Genomic DNA, 14460 nt, shown 5'->3' with positions numbered 1-14460 from the left:
TTCTCTGCAAAACGGCCTCATTGACTTGTTCTAGTGCAAAACCAATCAAAACCAGTGGTGCACTAATAAAGTGCTATTTTTCAATAAAACAATAAAAATAGTAGTCGGAGGACCCTGGAGGTCTTCTAGTCCAGCCTCCCCACTCAGGCAGGAGATGCTATAAGCCAGGTTTCAGAGTGACAGAGTCGGAAGGGACCCTGGAGGTCTTCTAGTCCAACCCCCTGCTCAGGCAGGAATCCCTAATACCATTTCAGACATTTCAATCTCTTTAAAAACCTCCCGTGTTGTCCTCTTCTGTTTAAATTCTGACTGGGATTAATTCTAATTGAGTTTAACTTTTTCAATTTCAACTTTTTGAACGTTAAGTTTTAACTTTGGATGTCCGAATCCAGAAGATGCTAAAAAAAAAAAGGCCACTTCTCTAAGGAAACACGAGACTAGTAACAGCTAACTGCTGTCCACAACTCCTCAAAGGCCAAAATAAAGGAACGGGGTGTGGTGTCGAAGCCAGGCTGGCCTACAAATGGGGAAACAACCAGCCAGGAACGGCGTCGCTGCTTCAGCTGCATGAGGTCTGCGCGTTTCTCTTAAAAGTTGTGCTGACGGTTGGCAACCACAATCACACTGGGCGAAAGGTTGCAGCTGTCCTGTGAGGGCGAGGGAGTGATCACAGGCTTTGCAGCCCTCAATTTCCAATCTTAAGGGATTTATTTATTTATTTATCCTTGTGGGAGAGAACCCCAATACAGGTAGTCCTCAACTTACGGCCGCAACTGACCCCACCAATTTACATTGCTAAGGGAGACATTCGTTAAGTGAGTTTCACCTCGTTTTACGACTTTTTCTTGCCACAGTTGTTAAGTGAATCCCTGCAGTTGTTAAGTGAACCATGCCATCATTCAGCCAGTCCAGCTGTTGTGATTCCTCGCCAGCCAATGGATCCAGCAGCCAAGTCTGAGGAATCAGAGGAGGAGGAGGAGGGGGGGCCTGGAGTGACATCAGAGCCAGAGGAAGGCTCTGAGGAGCTCCGAGACTCACAGTCGGACGAGGAGCCCGGCCCCTCTACTCGCGCTTATGCTGTGACACGGCTGTGCTGGGAGCCTGAGTTGGACAGCGATGAAGCACAGCTGGGAAATATTCAGGATGCACGAAAGCGCCGGCAAGAGAAGCGAGTAGGACAGAGGGATGCAGTGGGGCGGCTTCAAAGGCAAAGGAGAAGGCGTTAGGAAGCCACGCCTGGGCTGCATTATAAAAGGGAAGGTGTGGGAAGTGCTGGTTGCCAAAGGCTGCCGTTTGTGTTGAGGATGGAGTTTCTGTGGACTGTGTTTGCTCGCCTTGGACGTTGACTCAGCTCTGTGGAGAACAAAAGGGGTTGGTTTTTCTTGCGGTTCTGCCTGTTTCTTGGAAGAGGGGATTCTCCTTCTGAGCGTAACCAGGACTCACGTAGGCTGGGTCAGAACATGGTTGGACTAGATGACCTCCAAGGTCCCTTCCAACTTTATCATTATTATTATTAACCCCAGCTGAGAAGGTTGCAGAGAGTGATCATATGACCCCAGGATGCTGCAACTGTCGTAGGTCCATGCCAGTTGCCTGGATTTTAATCATGTGACCTTGGGGATGTTGCAACGGTTTTCAGCCTGACAAACCGGTCATAAGTCGTCTTTTTCCCCCCAATAAAATTGTACGGGTAATCCTCAACGACCACAATGGACCCCCAAACCTATGTTGTTACAATCTGTTGAGCGAGCTTTGCCCCTTTTTACCACTTTTCGTGCCGCAGTTGTTAAGTTGAATTCCCTGCAGTTGTTAAATTGGTAACGCGGTTGTTAAGTGAATCTGGCTTCCACCCCATGGACTGTGCTCGTCAGAAGGTCCCCAAAGTTGATCACGTGACCCCGGGACACGACAACCATCGTAAATACGAGTCAGTTGCCAAGCGTCTGAATTTTGATCACGTGACCATGCTGCGATGGTCGCTACGTGTGAAAAATGGTCACAAGTCACTTCTTTCAGTGCCGCTGTAACTTTGAAGGGTCACTAAGTGAACCGTTGTAACTTGAGGACTACCTTTAAGGGTGTTTTTTTTGGCACGAGTTAATGGGCACATTTATGAGAACCAAAGAGATCGGATCTCTGTCTGTCTTGGTTCTTCTGGCGTTCTGATCTAGCCTGTCTTGCTTTGTGCCTGTCAAACGCAGGTCGTTCTCGACTTACGACTGTTCCTTGAGTGCCCGCTTGAAGTCACGACGGCGCTGAAAAAAATAAGACAGGACTGTTCTTCACACGTAACGACTGTGGTGGCCTCCCCACGGGTGTGTGATCAAAATTCGGAGGCTTGGCAAATGACTCCTATTTCTGACGGTTGCCGAGTCCCGGTTGGCTCCCGTGATCCCCTTCTGTGACCTTCTGTCAATGGGGGAGGTAGATTCACTTAACGACCATGTTGCTCGCTTAACCACTGCCGTGATTCTGCGGCAAGAAAGGTCATAAAATGGAGCAGAACTCACTTAACAACGGTCTTGCTTCGCAATGGAAATTCTGGGTTCAAATATGAATCATAAGTCAAAGACATTTGGAAACACAACAGGAGCATCGTTCCCATCTAGATAAAAACCTGCTGGAGAAATTCTAGGAATAATAATAATAATAATAATTAATAATAATAAAAGAAGAAAAAGGAAGGAGAAGGAAGAAAAGAAGTAGTACTACTACTAGTAGTAGTAGTGGAAGGGATCTTGGAAGTCATCTAGTCCAACCCCCTAAGGCCTATACCAGGGGTCTTCAAACGGCCCTTTCATGACTTGTGGACTTCAACTCCCAGAATTCCTGGCTGAGGAATTCTGGGAGCTGAAGTCCACAAGTCATCAAAGGGCCAAGTTTGAAGACCCCTGGCCTAGACTGTTTCAGACAAATGGCTGTCCAGCCATTTAAACCAGCAAAATTAATCCCTTGTACTCCAGGCAGCCTCTCTATTGTTTACCCCAGGATAGTGTTTGAGCAACTTTTGAGCTGTGCTGGCTGGGGAATTCTGGGAGTTGAAGTCCACCCAGCTCAAAGCTGCCCAGGTTGAGAATCACTGAACGCAGGAAGGCGGTTAGAGGGATCCCAACGCCTTTGCGGTCTCAATTCACTCCTCAATTCAGCATTTGCAAAAGGAGCAAAAGGCCCGGTACCGGTCCACGGACCGGTGTGTGTGTGTTGGGGACCCCTGGCTTAAACCACCCGGTGCCACCTAAGAAAGCGTCTTCTCTGCCTTACTCCCCTTGGAGGTGCAAATGCCATTTATCAATTAATTACCAAACATTTAAGGTTACCCAATTCAGCAAAGCCACCCATTTTTACAAACTTGACTTTACAGACCCAATTTCCCAACGATCAAATGAACCGTTGCCTTGAAAATCGGATCGTGGCAGTCTGGGCTCCAAAAATACCTACCAAAGGCGCGTGGGAGAACAGAGCATTTATTTACATTTGGGCTCAAACAGTACAGAAAAAAATACAGCGGGGCTGGAGCAGATCCAGCGGGGCAGGGGAAAATGACCCACTCGAATCAAAACCAAAGTTCACCCCCCCCCAGGAGTCCCTCGGCCCCCCCCAGGAGTCCCTCGGCCCAACCGCGGTCCTGGCTGATGGGACCTCGGTGCGGTACGCGAGGAGACAGCCAGGAGCGGATAGCCAGTCTTCGGGCCTTGGGCAGAGACCCTTCCCCCATCCAGGCAGGGCAAAAGCTGGGGAGGGGTGGGGGTGGGGGCAGAGGAAAGGAAGGGGCTGTTAAAAACAGAGGTCGTGATTGGCGAGAGATGCATTTTGACCTCTTTTTTAAGATACGTTCACAGAAAATGGAAAGCTTCCCTTCCACACGACGCACGTAGGTTTCACCCTTAGGAGACCTTAGGTCCAAAATAATGGAAGTTGTATTTTTAAAAAAAAAATCCTCAGATTAAAACACTGTGAACTGCTCTAGAGGGCATTTTTGGGGACGGGTGGGGAATTTGCAACTTTTTTTCTTCTTCGGCGGTCTTAAAAAAAACTCAACCAAACCCATTTTCCGTTCATACAGAAAAAAAAGAAAAGAAAAATCCAAGTAGCGTCTTTAGTGGGGTTTTTTTTCCCGCCCCTCCAGCAACTCGATTTGGGGTGATTTTTTTTGCAAACCCTCCAGCATAAGCAGAATGTCAAGAGTTTTCCAAATTGATTCCCCCCCCACACACACACACCAGTCAGCATCAGGATTAAGATTGGTGAGCCCGTGAATTAATCTCCCCGGCTCGCGTTCACAAATCTGGCGTTTGCACAGCGACGGATAAGAGAGACAGGACTGAATCTCTTTGATTTCGAAGGACCGAGCTGAACGGGGGGGGGGGGGAAGGACGTAGCTCTCGACGGGGCTGGCGGGCAAGGGGTGTGTGTGTGTGTGTGCGTGCGTGCAGGGGAAGGGAGCATGGTTTCAGAAATACCTGGAGAACCGGTGCCCTCGATTCCTTTCCAAAATGCAGAGTTGGCCCAAAGTCCTTCCTTTGCTCCCGCATGGCTAGAGTTCTTTCCGAGCCACGGATTCCTTGGCACACGAACATGGCAAAAATTGCTCATCTGTTTTTGTTTTTGGGGTGGGTTTTTTTTTTGGCTCAGGGTCTCTCACCTCATAATCCAGAAGGTTTTTTTGGGAGGGGGGAAAGGTCCAAATTTTTTTTTCCCCCCGAGCGTCGTCGTCCTCCAATTTGCTGACCTGTCCAGAGCCACAGTCCCGTTCTTCCTGTTAAAACTTGAGGTGCCGTCGCCTTCTCCATCCAGCTTTTCGGCGCAAAAGAGAGAGAGAGAGCGGGCGAGGAGGCAGGCCGGTGAGAAGATTAGACGGTTTGAAAGCCCCTTCGGAAAAATTGCACTTTTCTCTCGCTCAGAAAGAGTACGTCTGCAGCCTCGGAGAAGAAGAAGTTGCTGAAAACCAGGTTAATCCGAGAAAGGTCAGCAAACCAAGTTTTAGGCATCCTCCAGGCACGGCGGCACCCACCGTCTTCTCCCCAGCAAAAGGCGACGGGAGAATCGCTCCTCCTGATCGCTGCCATCGTGGGTGACCGGTCGGAAAGTAGACAGAGGAATATTCATCGAAAGGGATGGACTGGCGTTTTTGTTTTGTGTGTTTTGTGTTGTTGTTGTTTTTTAAAAAAATCCCTTAGATTCAGAATAGCGTAGAATTAAAAAGGTAAAGAATCTATACACCCTTCCCTCCAGGAGATTCCACCGATATTTTTGTGCCAAAAATTACATTCCAAGAGTTGAACTTTTTATTATTATTATTATTATTGTTGTTGTTATTTCCTGCGTCCTGCTCCCTAAGTTTTTTTTTTCTTTTTCTTTCCTCGGGAGAAACAGGAAAAAAAAGTTCCCCGCTTTCCTTCCTAAGAGGAAACCAAAGGCTGGTGCTGGCTCAGTGCCACCTGGGTGTGCCGGCACCTTCAGTCTATTTTCACCGCGGCGTAAATTTTGCGGACAAACATGTAGGCTGCATAGAAGCCGATGGTCCCGGTCAGGAGCCAGAAGGACAGCACCATGAGGGCCGTGTAGCCGAAATACAACAGGGAGGGGATGAATTCCACAATGTCCAGCTGGAAGAGAAGAAAAATGGAGTTAGGGGAGGGAAAATGAAGGGGAGGGGGGGGCTTCAGGGAGGCAAGGAAGGACCAGGGGGGACATGATAGCAGTCGTTCAATATTTGAGGGGCTGCCCCAAAGAAGAGGGGGGAGGGAGGGTCAACCTGTTCTCCAAAGCGCCTGAAGGCAGGACAAGAAGCAACGGATGGAAACTCATCAAGGAGAGAAGCAAGAAATAAGGTGGAATTTCTTGACAGTGAGAACAATCCGTGGAACAACCTGCCACCAGAAGCTGTGGGTGCTCCATCACTGGAGGTTTTCAAGAAGAGACTGGACAGCCATTTTCCGAAATGGTATAGGGTTTCCTGCCTGAGCAGGGGGTTGGACTAGAACAGGGGTCCCCAATCTGTGGGCCGCGGCCCCCGGGCTGTGGCCTATTAGCCCCCGGGCTGTGTGAATGGCCAGCTGGTGTGGGCGCGTGGGTGGGCATTGCGTCCCCACTCGTGCATCGCCACGAGCATCGTGGGCATTTGTGTCCCCACTTGCGCATCGCCACGAGCATTGTGGCCGTTCACGTCCCGACGTGCGAGCACTCACGTCCCCACACAGGTGAGTGCTCAGGGTCCCTCTTGCACGAACAATGCGTGTTCGCGCATACACACGCACGTGCGCCTGCGTTCACCTCCCGTAACACCATCCCTTCTTTCCCCCCTCTCCCCGCTCCGGACCGCCAGCCCTGAAAGTTTGGGGAAGTCTGGACTAGAAGACCTCCAGGGTCCCTTCAACGCTTCTTCTGAGGTGCTCAGAAGAATGTGGCCTCCCACTGATAATTACTGATGCCACGTAACTCTCTCCTCAGCTTGGACGGAGAGTTCTCAACTTATGACCAGTCCCAAACTTCAAAGTTACAACGGACACCCCCCCCCGCCCCCAAAGGAAGTTATGACCCAGATGCAAAGTGCCGACGTCCACCCCACGTGACTGCATTTCAGGTGCTCGGCAACGAGTTGCACTTTACAACTGTTTGCAGCATCCTGTGTTACATGACCACAATTTACAATGGTTTTTTTTGTTGTTGTTGTTTTGCCAGAAACTGGTGTTTAGTTGCAGTTCCGGCCAAAAATGCCCACGATGGACAATAGGTTCATTTAACGACTGTGAGTTTGCTTTACGACCGTTGCCTTCAGTTTACAACTGCTGCAAGAACGGTGGTAATCTCAAGCGCAATGGTGTGGTGACCCGCTTAACAACCCGCTTAACAATGCTGGGCTCAGTCACGGTCGTAAGTCGAGGACTCTCTATAAAGGGAGAGCAGACAGCCGTGCAAACTGTGAGCAGTCTGGGAGAGAGAGAGGGGCCATTCTGAATTGGGTAAAGAATAAAACAATAAAAAATAATACAATAATCAAATAAAATAAAATAATAAAATAAATTAAAATAACAATAAAATACTAAAATAAAAATAATAAAATAAAATAATAAAGTAAAATACATAAAATTAAAATACTAAAATAAAAATAATAAGATAAAATACTAAAATAAAATAATGAAAATAATAAAAATACTAAAATAAAACAAAAACAATAAAAATACTAAAATAAAATAAAAAAATAAAATAAAATACTAAAATAAAATAGTTAAAATAAAAATAAAATAAAATAAAAATACTAAAATAAAATAAAAATAAAATAATCAAATAAATTAAAATAACAATAAAATAAAATACTAAAATAAAAATAATAAAATAAAATAATAAAATAAAATACATGAAATTAAAATACTAAAATAAAAATAAGATAAAATAAAATACTAAAATAATAAATAAAAATGAAAATAATAAAAATACTAAAACAAAAAAACAATAAAAATACTAAAATAAAATAAAATAAATAAAAATACTAAAATAAAATAGTTAAAATAAAATAAAGATAAAATAAAAATACTAAAATAAAATAAAAATAAAATAAAAATACTAAAATAAAATAAAAATAAAAATAAAACCCTAAAATAAAAATGAGCACCTTATTCACGAAGTAGAAGACCGCGTAGATCAGCACGTAGAAGGCGGATCCTCCAGAGACCAAGAAGGTCCTCCACCACCACCGATAATCCTGCCAAAATAAGCAGACCCGCCTTGGATTACCTCTAGTTGCAACCGTTCATTTAGCGACCGTTCAAAGTTACAAAGGCAGTGAAAAAAAGTGACTGGCAACCGGTCCTCGCAGTTAGTGACCCTCGCAGCACCCCCATCAGGGGTCACTTGATCGAAATCCGGGCGCTTGGCAAACGGCATGTACCTATGAGGGTTGCAGTGTCCCTGGCTCACGTCACCACCGTCCGTGACCTTCCTGGACGGCTTCCAACTACCAAAATCAACAGGCAAAGCCAGATTCACTTAACGACCTCACAATTCCCTTAACGACTGCAGCGACTCACTTAAGAACGGTGGCAAAGAAAGGTCGTAAGAGCCCTGGTGGCGCCGTGGTTAGAAGGCAGGACTGCAGGTTGACTCTGCCCACAGCCTGGAGTTCAATCCTGACCGGCTCAAGGTTGATTCAGCCTTCTATCCTTCCGAGGTTGGTAAACTGAGGACCCAGATTGTTGGGGGGGAGGGGCAACAGGCTGACTCTGTAAACCACTGGAAAGCCCTGCGAAACGGTATATAACTCTAACTGCTCTTGCTATAAATGAGGCGCCAATAGCACTTAGTCTTATACATCACCCCGTGGCGCTTTACAGCGTGGTTTATAATGACAGCATTGTTGCCACGCTGCCCCCAACAATCTGGGTCCTCATTTTACCGAACTGGGAAGGATGGAGGAAGGCAGAGTCGACTTTGAGCCAGTGAGAATCGAACTGCTGGCAGTCGGCAGAGTTAACCTGCAATGTGGCATTCTAACTACATCGCTATCCAACATCCCCACCCTCAGAGAGCACCAAGGACCCCACAGTTATCTTCCTCCTCCTCCTCCTCCTCCTCCCTTCTAGCACTGATGATGTTCCCTACTTGGGTCACGAAACGTCTGCAAGAAAACCACCCAGCTCAGAGAGCACTCAGGACCCCACATTTCAACCCTACCAGTATCCTCTTCTACTGGGTCTCCCACTGCGATGGTGAATACTTTCTCTCCGACTTCCTTCTCTGGGTCCCAATCCGCACCCCTAACTCTGCAGGACACAGACCCTTTGCTGCACCTCGGAGGCCTGAGACTCTGGGTCCGTGGCACACCCGGGTTCCCCAACCCTGTGACCCGCCCCTTGTCCCCCCCCCCCCACTTTACCTCAGCGCAGAGCTGGAAGTACACCATGACGATGCTGATCTGGGAACAGGAGACCACCAGGATGATGAACACCAGGAATAAGAAGCCAAAGAGGTAGTAGAACTGATTCTCCCAGATGGCCTGGATCGAAGAAAGACCCGCAGATACTCAGGATCTTGGTTATGACCTTTAAAGCCGGGCGACCTGAGGAACTATCACCCCCTTGAGTGGAAACATTTATACTGGTCCTTTGCATCCTTTTAGAGTGTCGTTGAGGCCACCTGGAAGTTTTTCTGTGTCCTCAAGTTGTCCCAAAGCTGCTTTTCCACGAGGCAACTGGACTGTTTTTCTTTGAAGACGTTTCACTCCTCATCCGAGAAGCTTCTTCAGGTTCTGACTGGATGATGGGGAAGGGGAGGATTTATACTCCTTGCAGACAGCTGGTCATTTGCCTTCTTTTAGAGCAGACATGTCAAACACAAGGCCCGGGGGCCGGATCCGGCCCGCAAAGTGGTTTCATGTGGCCCGCAAAGCCATCCTGGAAACAGTGAGGGAATGGCTGCCGCTGCCTGGGCCCTGGCCCAGAGACCCTCCTCTTGCCAGAGACCCCCAGATCTGTCCCACTCCTGCCCAGACCCCCATAGGCACCCTTGATGCAAACGATGTAGAGCTGGCCATGCCCACCCAGTAGGCCATATGCACTCTAGCCACACCCACCCAGTAGGCCACGCCCACCCTGGCCATACCCACCCGGCCCCGAGGGCAACCGCAATGCTGATGTGGCCCTCAATGAAATTGAGTTTGACACCCGTTTTAGAGAGTCGTTGAGGCCACTTGGAGGTTTACCTGTGTCCTCAGGGTCACCCGAGTGGTGCAAATGGGTGGGGAGCCTTCTTGGAACGTTCTCAAGAGGCCATCTGGGTCAAAACTGAACGGCCCTCCCTCAACAGAGGGGGAGGGACACAACATCATCTATCTCCAGTCTACAACGCAGACCTTCCAGGAAGGCTCCCCACCCATTTGCACCACTCCGGTGACCCTGAGGACACATACAAACCTCCACGTGGTCTCAACGACGCTCTGAAAGAAGGCAAAGGACCAGCTGTCTGCAAGGAGTATAAATCCTCCCCTTCCCCACCATCCAGTCAGAACCTGAAGAAGCTTCTGGGATGGGAAGCAAAACCTCTTCAAAGAAAAACAGCCCAGTCGCCTCCTGAAAAAGCAACAGTTTGGGACAACTGAGGACACAAACAAACCTCCAGGTGGCCTCAACGACTCTCTAAAAGGAGGCAAAGGACCGGCTGTCCGCAGGGAGTATAAATCTCGGATGAGAGAAACGTCTTCCAAGAGGGGGGGGGAAAGGGGGGGAGACAAAAGGAAGCACCTTTGGGACAACCACGACCTGGATGATGGAGAATCTCCCTAGAGATCTCACCCCCTTGTCCCACTCTAGTAGGACCCAGTTGGCCAAGGATTCTTTCCTGCTGTGGCCCTTGTCCTTTGGAGCACGGTGCCCCTCAAGGTGAGATCCACACAGACCCTCCTCTTCCGATCGGCCTGGGGTCCGGACGGGCCAGTTGCACGCTGGAGGGAGTCAGTGGGTGAAAAACAACTCACCATCATCCCACTGTAGGCTAATTTTATTGATTTTAATGTGAATACAGGTAGCCCTGGACTAAGGACGGTTCGTCGAATGGCCATCCAAAGTCCCAATGGCACTGAAGAAACGGACTTACGACCGCTTCTCACTTACGACCGTTGCAGCGTCCCCCGGGGTCACGTAATCAAAATCCGGCTGCTTGGCAACTGGCTCATATTTACGACGGTTTGCACTGTCCCGTGTGTGTGTGTGTGTGTGTGTGTGTGTGTTTGTCTGTCATGTGATCCCCCTTTTGCAATCTTCCGACCAGCAAAGTCGACAGGGGAAGCCAGGTTCACTTTAACGACCGTGAGACCCGCTTAACAATTGCTACAAATCGCTTAACTGGTACAAGGGAGGTGGTTAAAAACGGGGCCAAATTCACAGGTATCTCGCTTAGCAACGTCAACGTGGTTGTAAGACGAGCACTGCCTGTCCTTCGTAGGTTTGGTTTTTTAAAAAAATCCTGCTGTAAGCTGCTCCGAGTCTCTTGCTGACGAGACAGTCAGCGTATAAATTGAACGATTCGCTAACCAAAATAGAGAAGAACTTGTGTGGGACGCTGAGACAAGTCTGCAGCCGTCTCCCCGAGCAGAGGGTGTTATAGGAAGCACCATGCTGGGTTGTGAGTTCTCGGTCTGGGCAAGGAATATTTCGCATTAAAGGCGCAAAGCAGCTGGGAACCGGGGGGTGGGGAGCACAGAACTTACGCTGAAAATGAAGAAAAGTTCGATAAACATGGCACCAAAAGGCAGAATTCCAGCCATCAGGATCCTAGGAAGGGAGGGAGGGAGGAGAAACAGTTATTAGGGAAGCCTGTGATGTTGTTCGAACGGATCATTAAAATAAAACCAGTAAAATAAAATGTTGCTATCCTGTTTATAAAAATAATAATAAAGTTGGAAGGGACCTTGGAGGTCATCTAGTCCAACCCCCTGCTCAGGCAGGAAACCCTATACCATTTCAGACAAATGGCTGTCCAGCCTCTTTTAAAAACCTCCAGTGTTGGAGCATTCACCACTTCTGGAGGCAAGGAGTTCCACTGATTAATTGTCCTCACTGTCAGGAAGTTTCTCCTTAGTTCTAGGTTGCTTCTCTCCTTGATTAGTTTCCCACCGTTGCTTCTTATCCTGGCTGGCTTTGGAGAGTAGCTTGACTCCCTCTTCTTTGTGGCAACCCCTCAAATATTGGAATGCTGCTATCCTGTCCCCCCTGGTCCTTCTCTTCATTAAACTACACATACCCAATTCCAGCAACTGTTCCTTGTATGTTTTAGCCTCCAGTCCCCTAATCATCTTTGTTGCTCTTCTCTGCACTCTTTCTAGAGTCTCAACATCTTTTTTACATTGTGGTGACCAAAGCTGGATGCAGTATTCCAGGTGTGGCCTTACCAAGGCCTTGTAAAGTGGTATTAACACTCCACATGATCTTGATTCTATCCCTCTGTTAATGCAGCCTAGCACTGTGTTGGCTTTTTTGGCAGCTGCTGCACACGGCTGGCTCCTATTTAAGGGATGGTCCACTATTTAAATGAATAAAACTGCTATTTATTATCCTGTTTATATCAGGGGTCTTCAAACGTGGCCCTTTTATGACTTGTGGAATTCTGGGAGTTGAAGTCCACAAGTCATAAAAGGGCCAAGTTTGAAGACCCCTGGCTTAAATAAATAAACTCCTATTTTATTATCCTCACTTTAACAACACACAAGGCTTTTCTGAACTCGGATCAGTACGCAGCTAGGTAGAGTAATTCTACTCTACTTCCTATCCCCAACTTGCAATGAGGCCGGCTTAGAAGACTCACCCCACAAAGCGATTCATGTACCACCTCTGCTCCGGGATCTGCCTTGGGATCTGATTGGTCCGCACGGGATTGTCGTAAGGTTGCTTGCGGAAGCCGAAGTAGTAGCCCAGGTACACCAGGGGCAAGGAAATCCCGAACCACATGCAGAGCAGAGCCACCATGGTGGGGAACGGGACCTGGAAGGCAGAGCCAGACGCTCAGACCAGGGGTCTTCAAACCTGGCCATTTTATGACTTCTGGACTTCAACTCCCAGAATTCCTCAGCCAGGCATGCTGGCTGAGGAATTCTGGGAGTTGTGGTCCACAAGCAGGGGTCTTCAAACTTGGCCCTTTTATGACAACTGGACTTTTTGTTGAATAGAATAGAATAGAATAATAGAATAGAATAGAATAGAATAGAATAGAATAGAATAGAATAGAATAGAATAGAATAGAATCATGGAATGGAATAGAATAGAATAGAATAGAATAGAATAGAATAGAATAGAATAGAATAGAATAGAATAGAATAGAATCATGGAAGAGAATAGAATAGAATAGCAGCTGGAAGGGACCTTAGAGGTCTTCTAGTCCAGCTCCCCACTCAAGCAGGAGAACCTAGACCATCTCAGACAAGTGACTGTCCAGTCTCTTCTTAAAAACCTCCAGCGATGCAGCGCCCATGATTTCTGGTGGCAAGCCGTTCCACTGGTTGATTGTCCTCACTGTCAGGAAGTTTCTCCTCAATTCCAGGTTGCTTCTCTCTTTGGTCAGTTTCCATCCGTTGTTTCTCATCCTTCCCTCTGGTGCTTTGGAGAATAATTTGACCCCCTCCTCTTCCTTGTGGCAGCCCCTCAGATATCGTGTCTCCCTTATTTCTTGTTTTCTTTAGACTAGCCAAATTTCTCACCCCAGAAGCTTCTTCAGCTCTGACTGAACGGTGGAAGATGGAAGGATTTATATTCATTGCAGTCATCCGGTCATTTGTACTCTCTCTGAGAGTCGCTGAGGCCACCTGGAGGTTTACCTGCGTCCTCAGGGTCACCTGAGCGGTGCAAGGGCTTTTTTGTAGACAGCAGACAGGCTATTATCTCCCTCCCCCTCTGCTGAGAGAGGAGACCCAGACGGCCTCAACAGCTCTCAGAGAGCGTGCAGACAACCAAATGGCTGCAAAGAAACATGATCCTTCCATCCTGCCCTCTCCTCACCCCCCACCACCCCTGCCAGAACCAAGGAAGCTTCTCGGTTGAGAAGCGAAACGTCTTCAAGGAAACCGGCACATTGGGGAAACAAAACCGCCGCTTCATAAGCACGTGGCACAAGCTAGGAGGAGAAAGCCATCAGGATGAGATTCAGCTGTCCATCTGCATTTCAGAGATCTTTTGAAGACAGCAAATCCACCTTTTGGACAGAGAAGGCCGCTGGTTTGAAAGAGGGCTCCAAGAGGCCATCTAGCTCACAGGTCCCCAACCTTTTGGGCACCAGGGACCGGTTCCGTGGAGAAAGGTTTTTCCACAGACCGGAGAGTGCGTGGTTTTGTGTGCTGCCTGCATCCCACGGATGGGGCTTTGCTTGTTTGTGTGGACCGGTTGCTGACATGCCACGGCCCGGTACCTGTTCTGTCCCAGCCTACGTGAGTCCTTGTTCTGCTCAGAAGGAGAAACCCCTCTTCCAAGAAACAGATAGGAACCGCAAAAAAAAACCCAACCCCTTTTATTCTCACAGACCTGAGTCAACGTCCAAGGCGAACGAACTCAGTCCACAGAAACTCCATCCTCAACATGAACGGCTGCCTTTGGCAACCAGCACCTCCCACACCTCCCCTTTTATAATGCAGCCCAGGTGTGGCTTCCTAATGCCTTCTCCTTTGACTTTGGAGCCGCTCCACTGCATCCCTCTGTTCTACTTGCTTCTCTTGCCGGCGCTTTCGTGCATCCTGAATATCTCCCAGCTGTGCTTCATCGCTGCCCAACTCAGGCTCCCAGCACAGCTGTGTCACAGCCTGAGCGTGAGTAGAGGGGCCGGGCTCCTCGTCCGACTGTGAGTCTCGGAGCTCCTCAGAGCCTTCCTCTGACTCTGATGTCACTCCAGGACCCTCCTCCTCCTCCTCCTCTGATTCTTCAGACTCAGCTGCCGGATCCACTGGCTGGCAAGTAATCATAACAGTACCAGTCCACGAAGCGGGGT

At 48.3% G+C, this 14460-nt stretch overlaps 1 protein-coding gene across 5 annotated transcripts in view; it reads right to left on the bottom strand.

The window, feature by feature from the left end:
* Positions 1-535: 535 nt before the first annotated feature.
* LOC308679312 (transmembrane 9 superfamily member 4-like) overlaps positions 536-14460 on the bottom strand; it is a 48930-nt gene continuing 35005 nt past the window's right edge. For 2 of the 5 annotated variants that reach the window (XM_081346921.1, XM_081346922.1), the window contains exons 14-18: positions 12295-12470; positions 11201-11264; positions 8873-8992; positions 7613-7702; positions 4364-5606 (exon numbers count right to left, since the gene is read on the bottom strand). In XM_081346921.1, the coding sequence (XP_081203047.1) occupies positions 5457-5606; positions 7613-7702; positions 8873-8992; positions 11201-11264; positions 12295-12470 (600 nt within the window). In that variant the 3' untranslated portion in view covers positions 4364-5456. Of the gene's footprint in view, positions 1354-1845; positions 2473-4363; positions 5607-7612; positions 7703-8872; positions 8993-11200; positions 11265-12294; positions 12471-14460 lie in introns of those variants that run through there. The other 3 variants (XR_014028754.1, XR_014028755.1, XR_014028756.1) reach the window with 3 other exon arrangements.

The sequence above is a fragment of the Vipera berus genome (assembly GCF_964194415.1).
Source record: "Vipera berus genome assembly, contig: HAP1_SCAFFOLD_152, whole genome shotgun sequence".
NCBI lineage: Eukaryota > Metazoa > Chordata > Lepidosauria > Squamata > Viperidae > Vipera > Vipera berus.
This window is presented reverse-complemented; position numbering and strand designations above follow the sequence as displayed.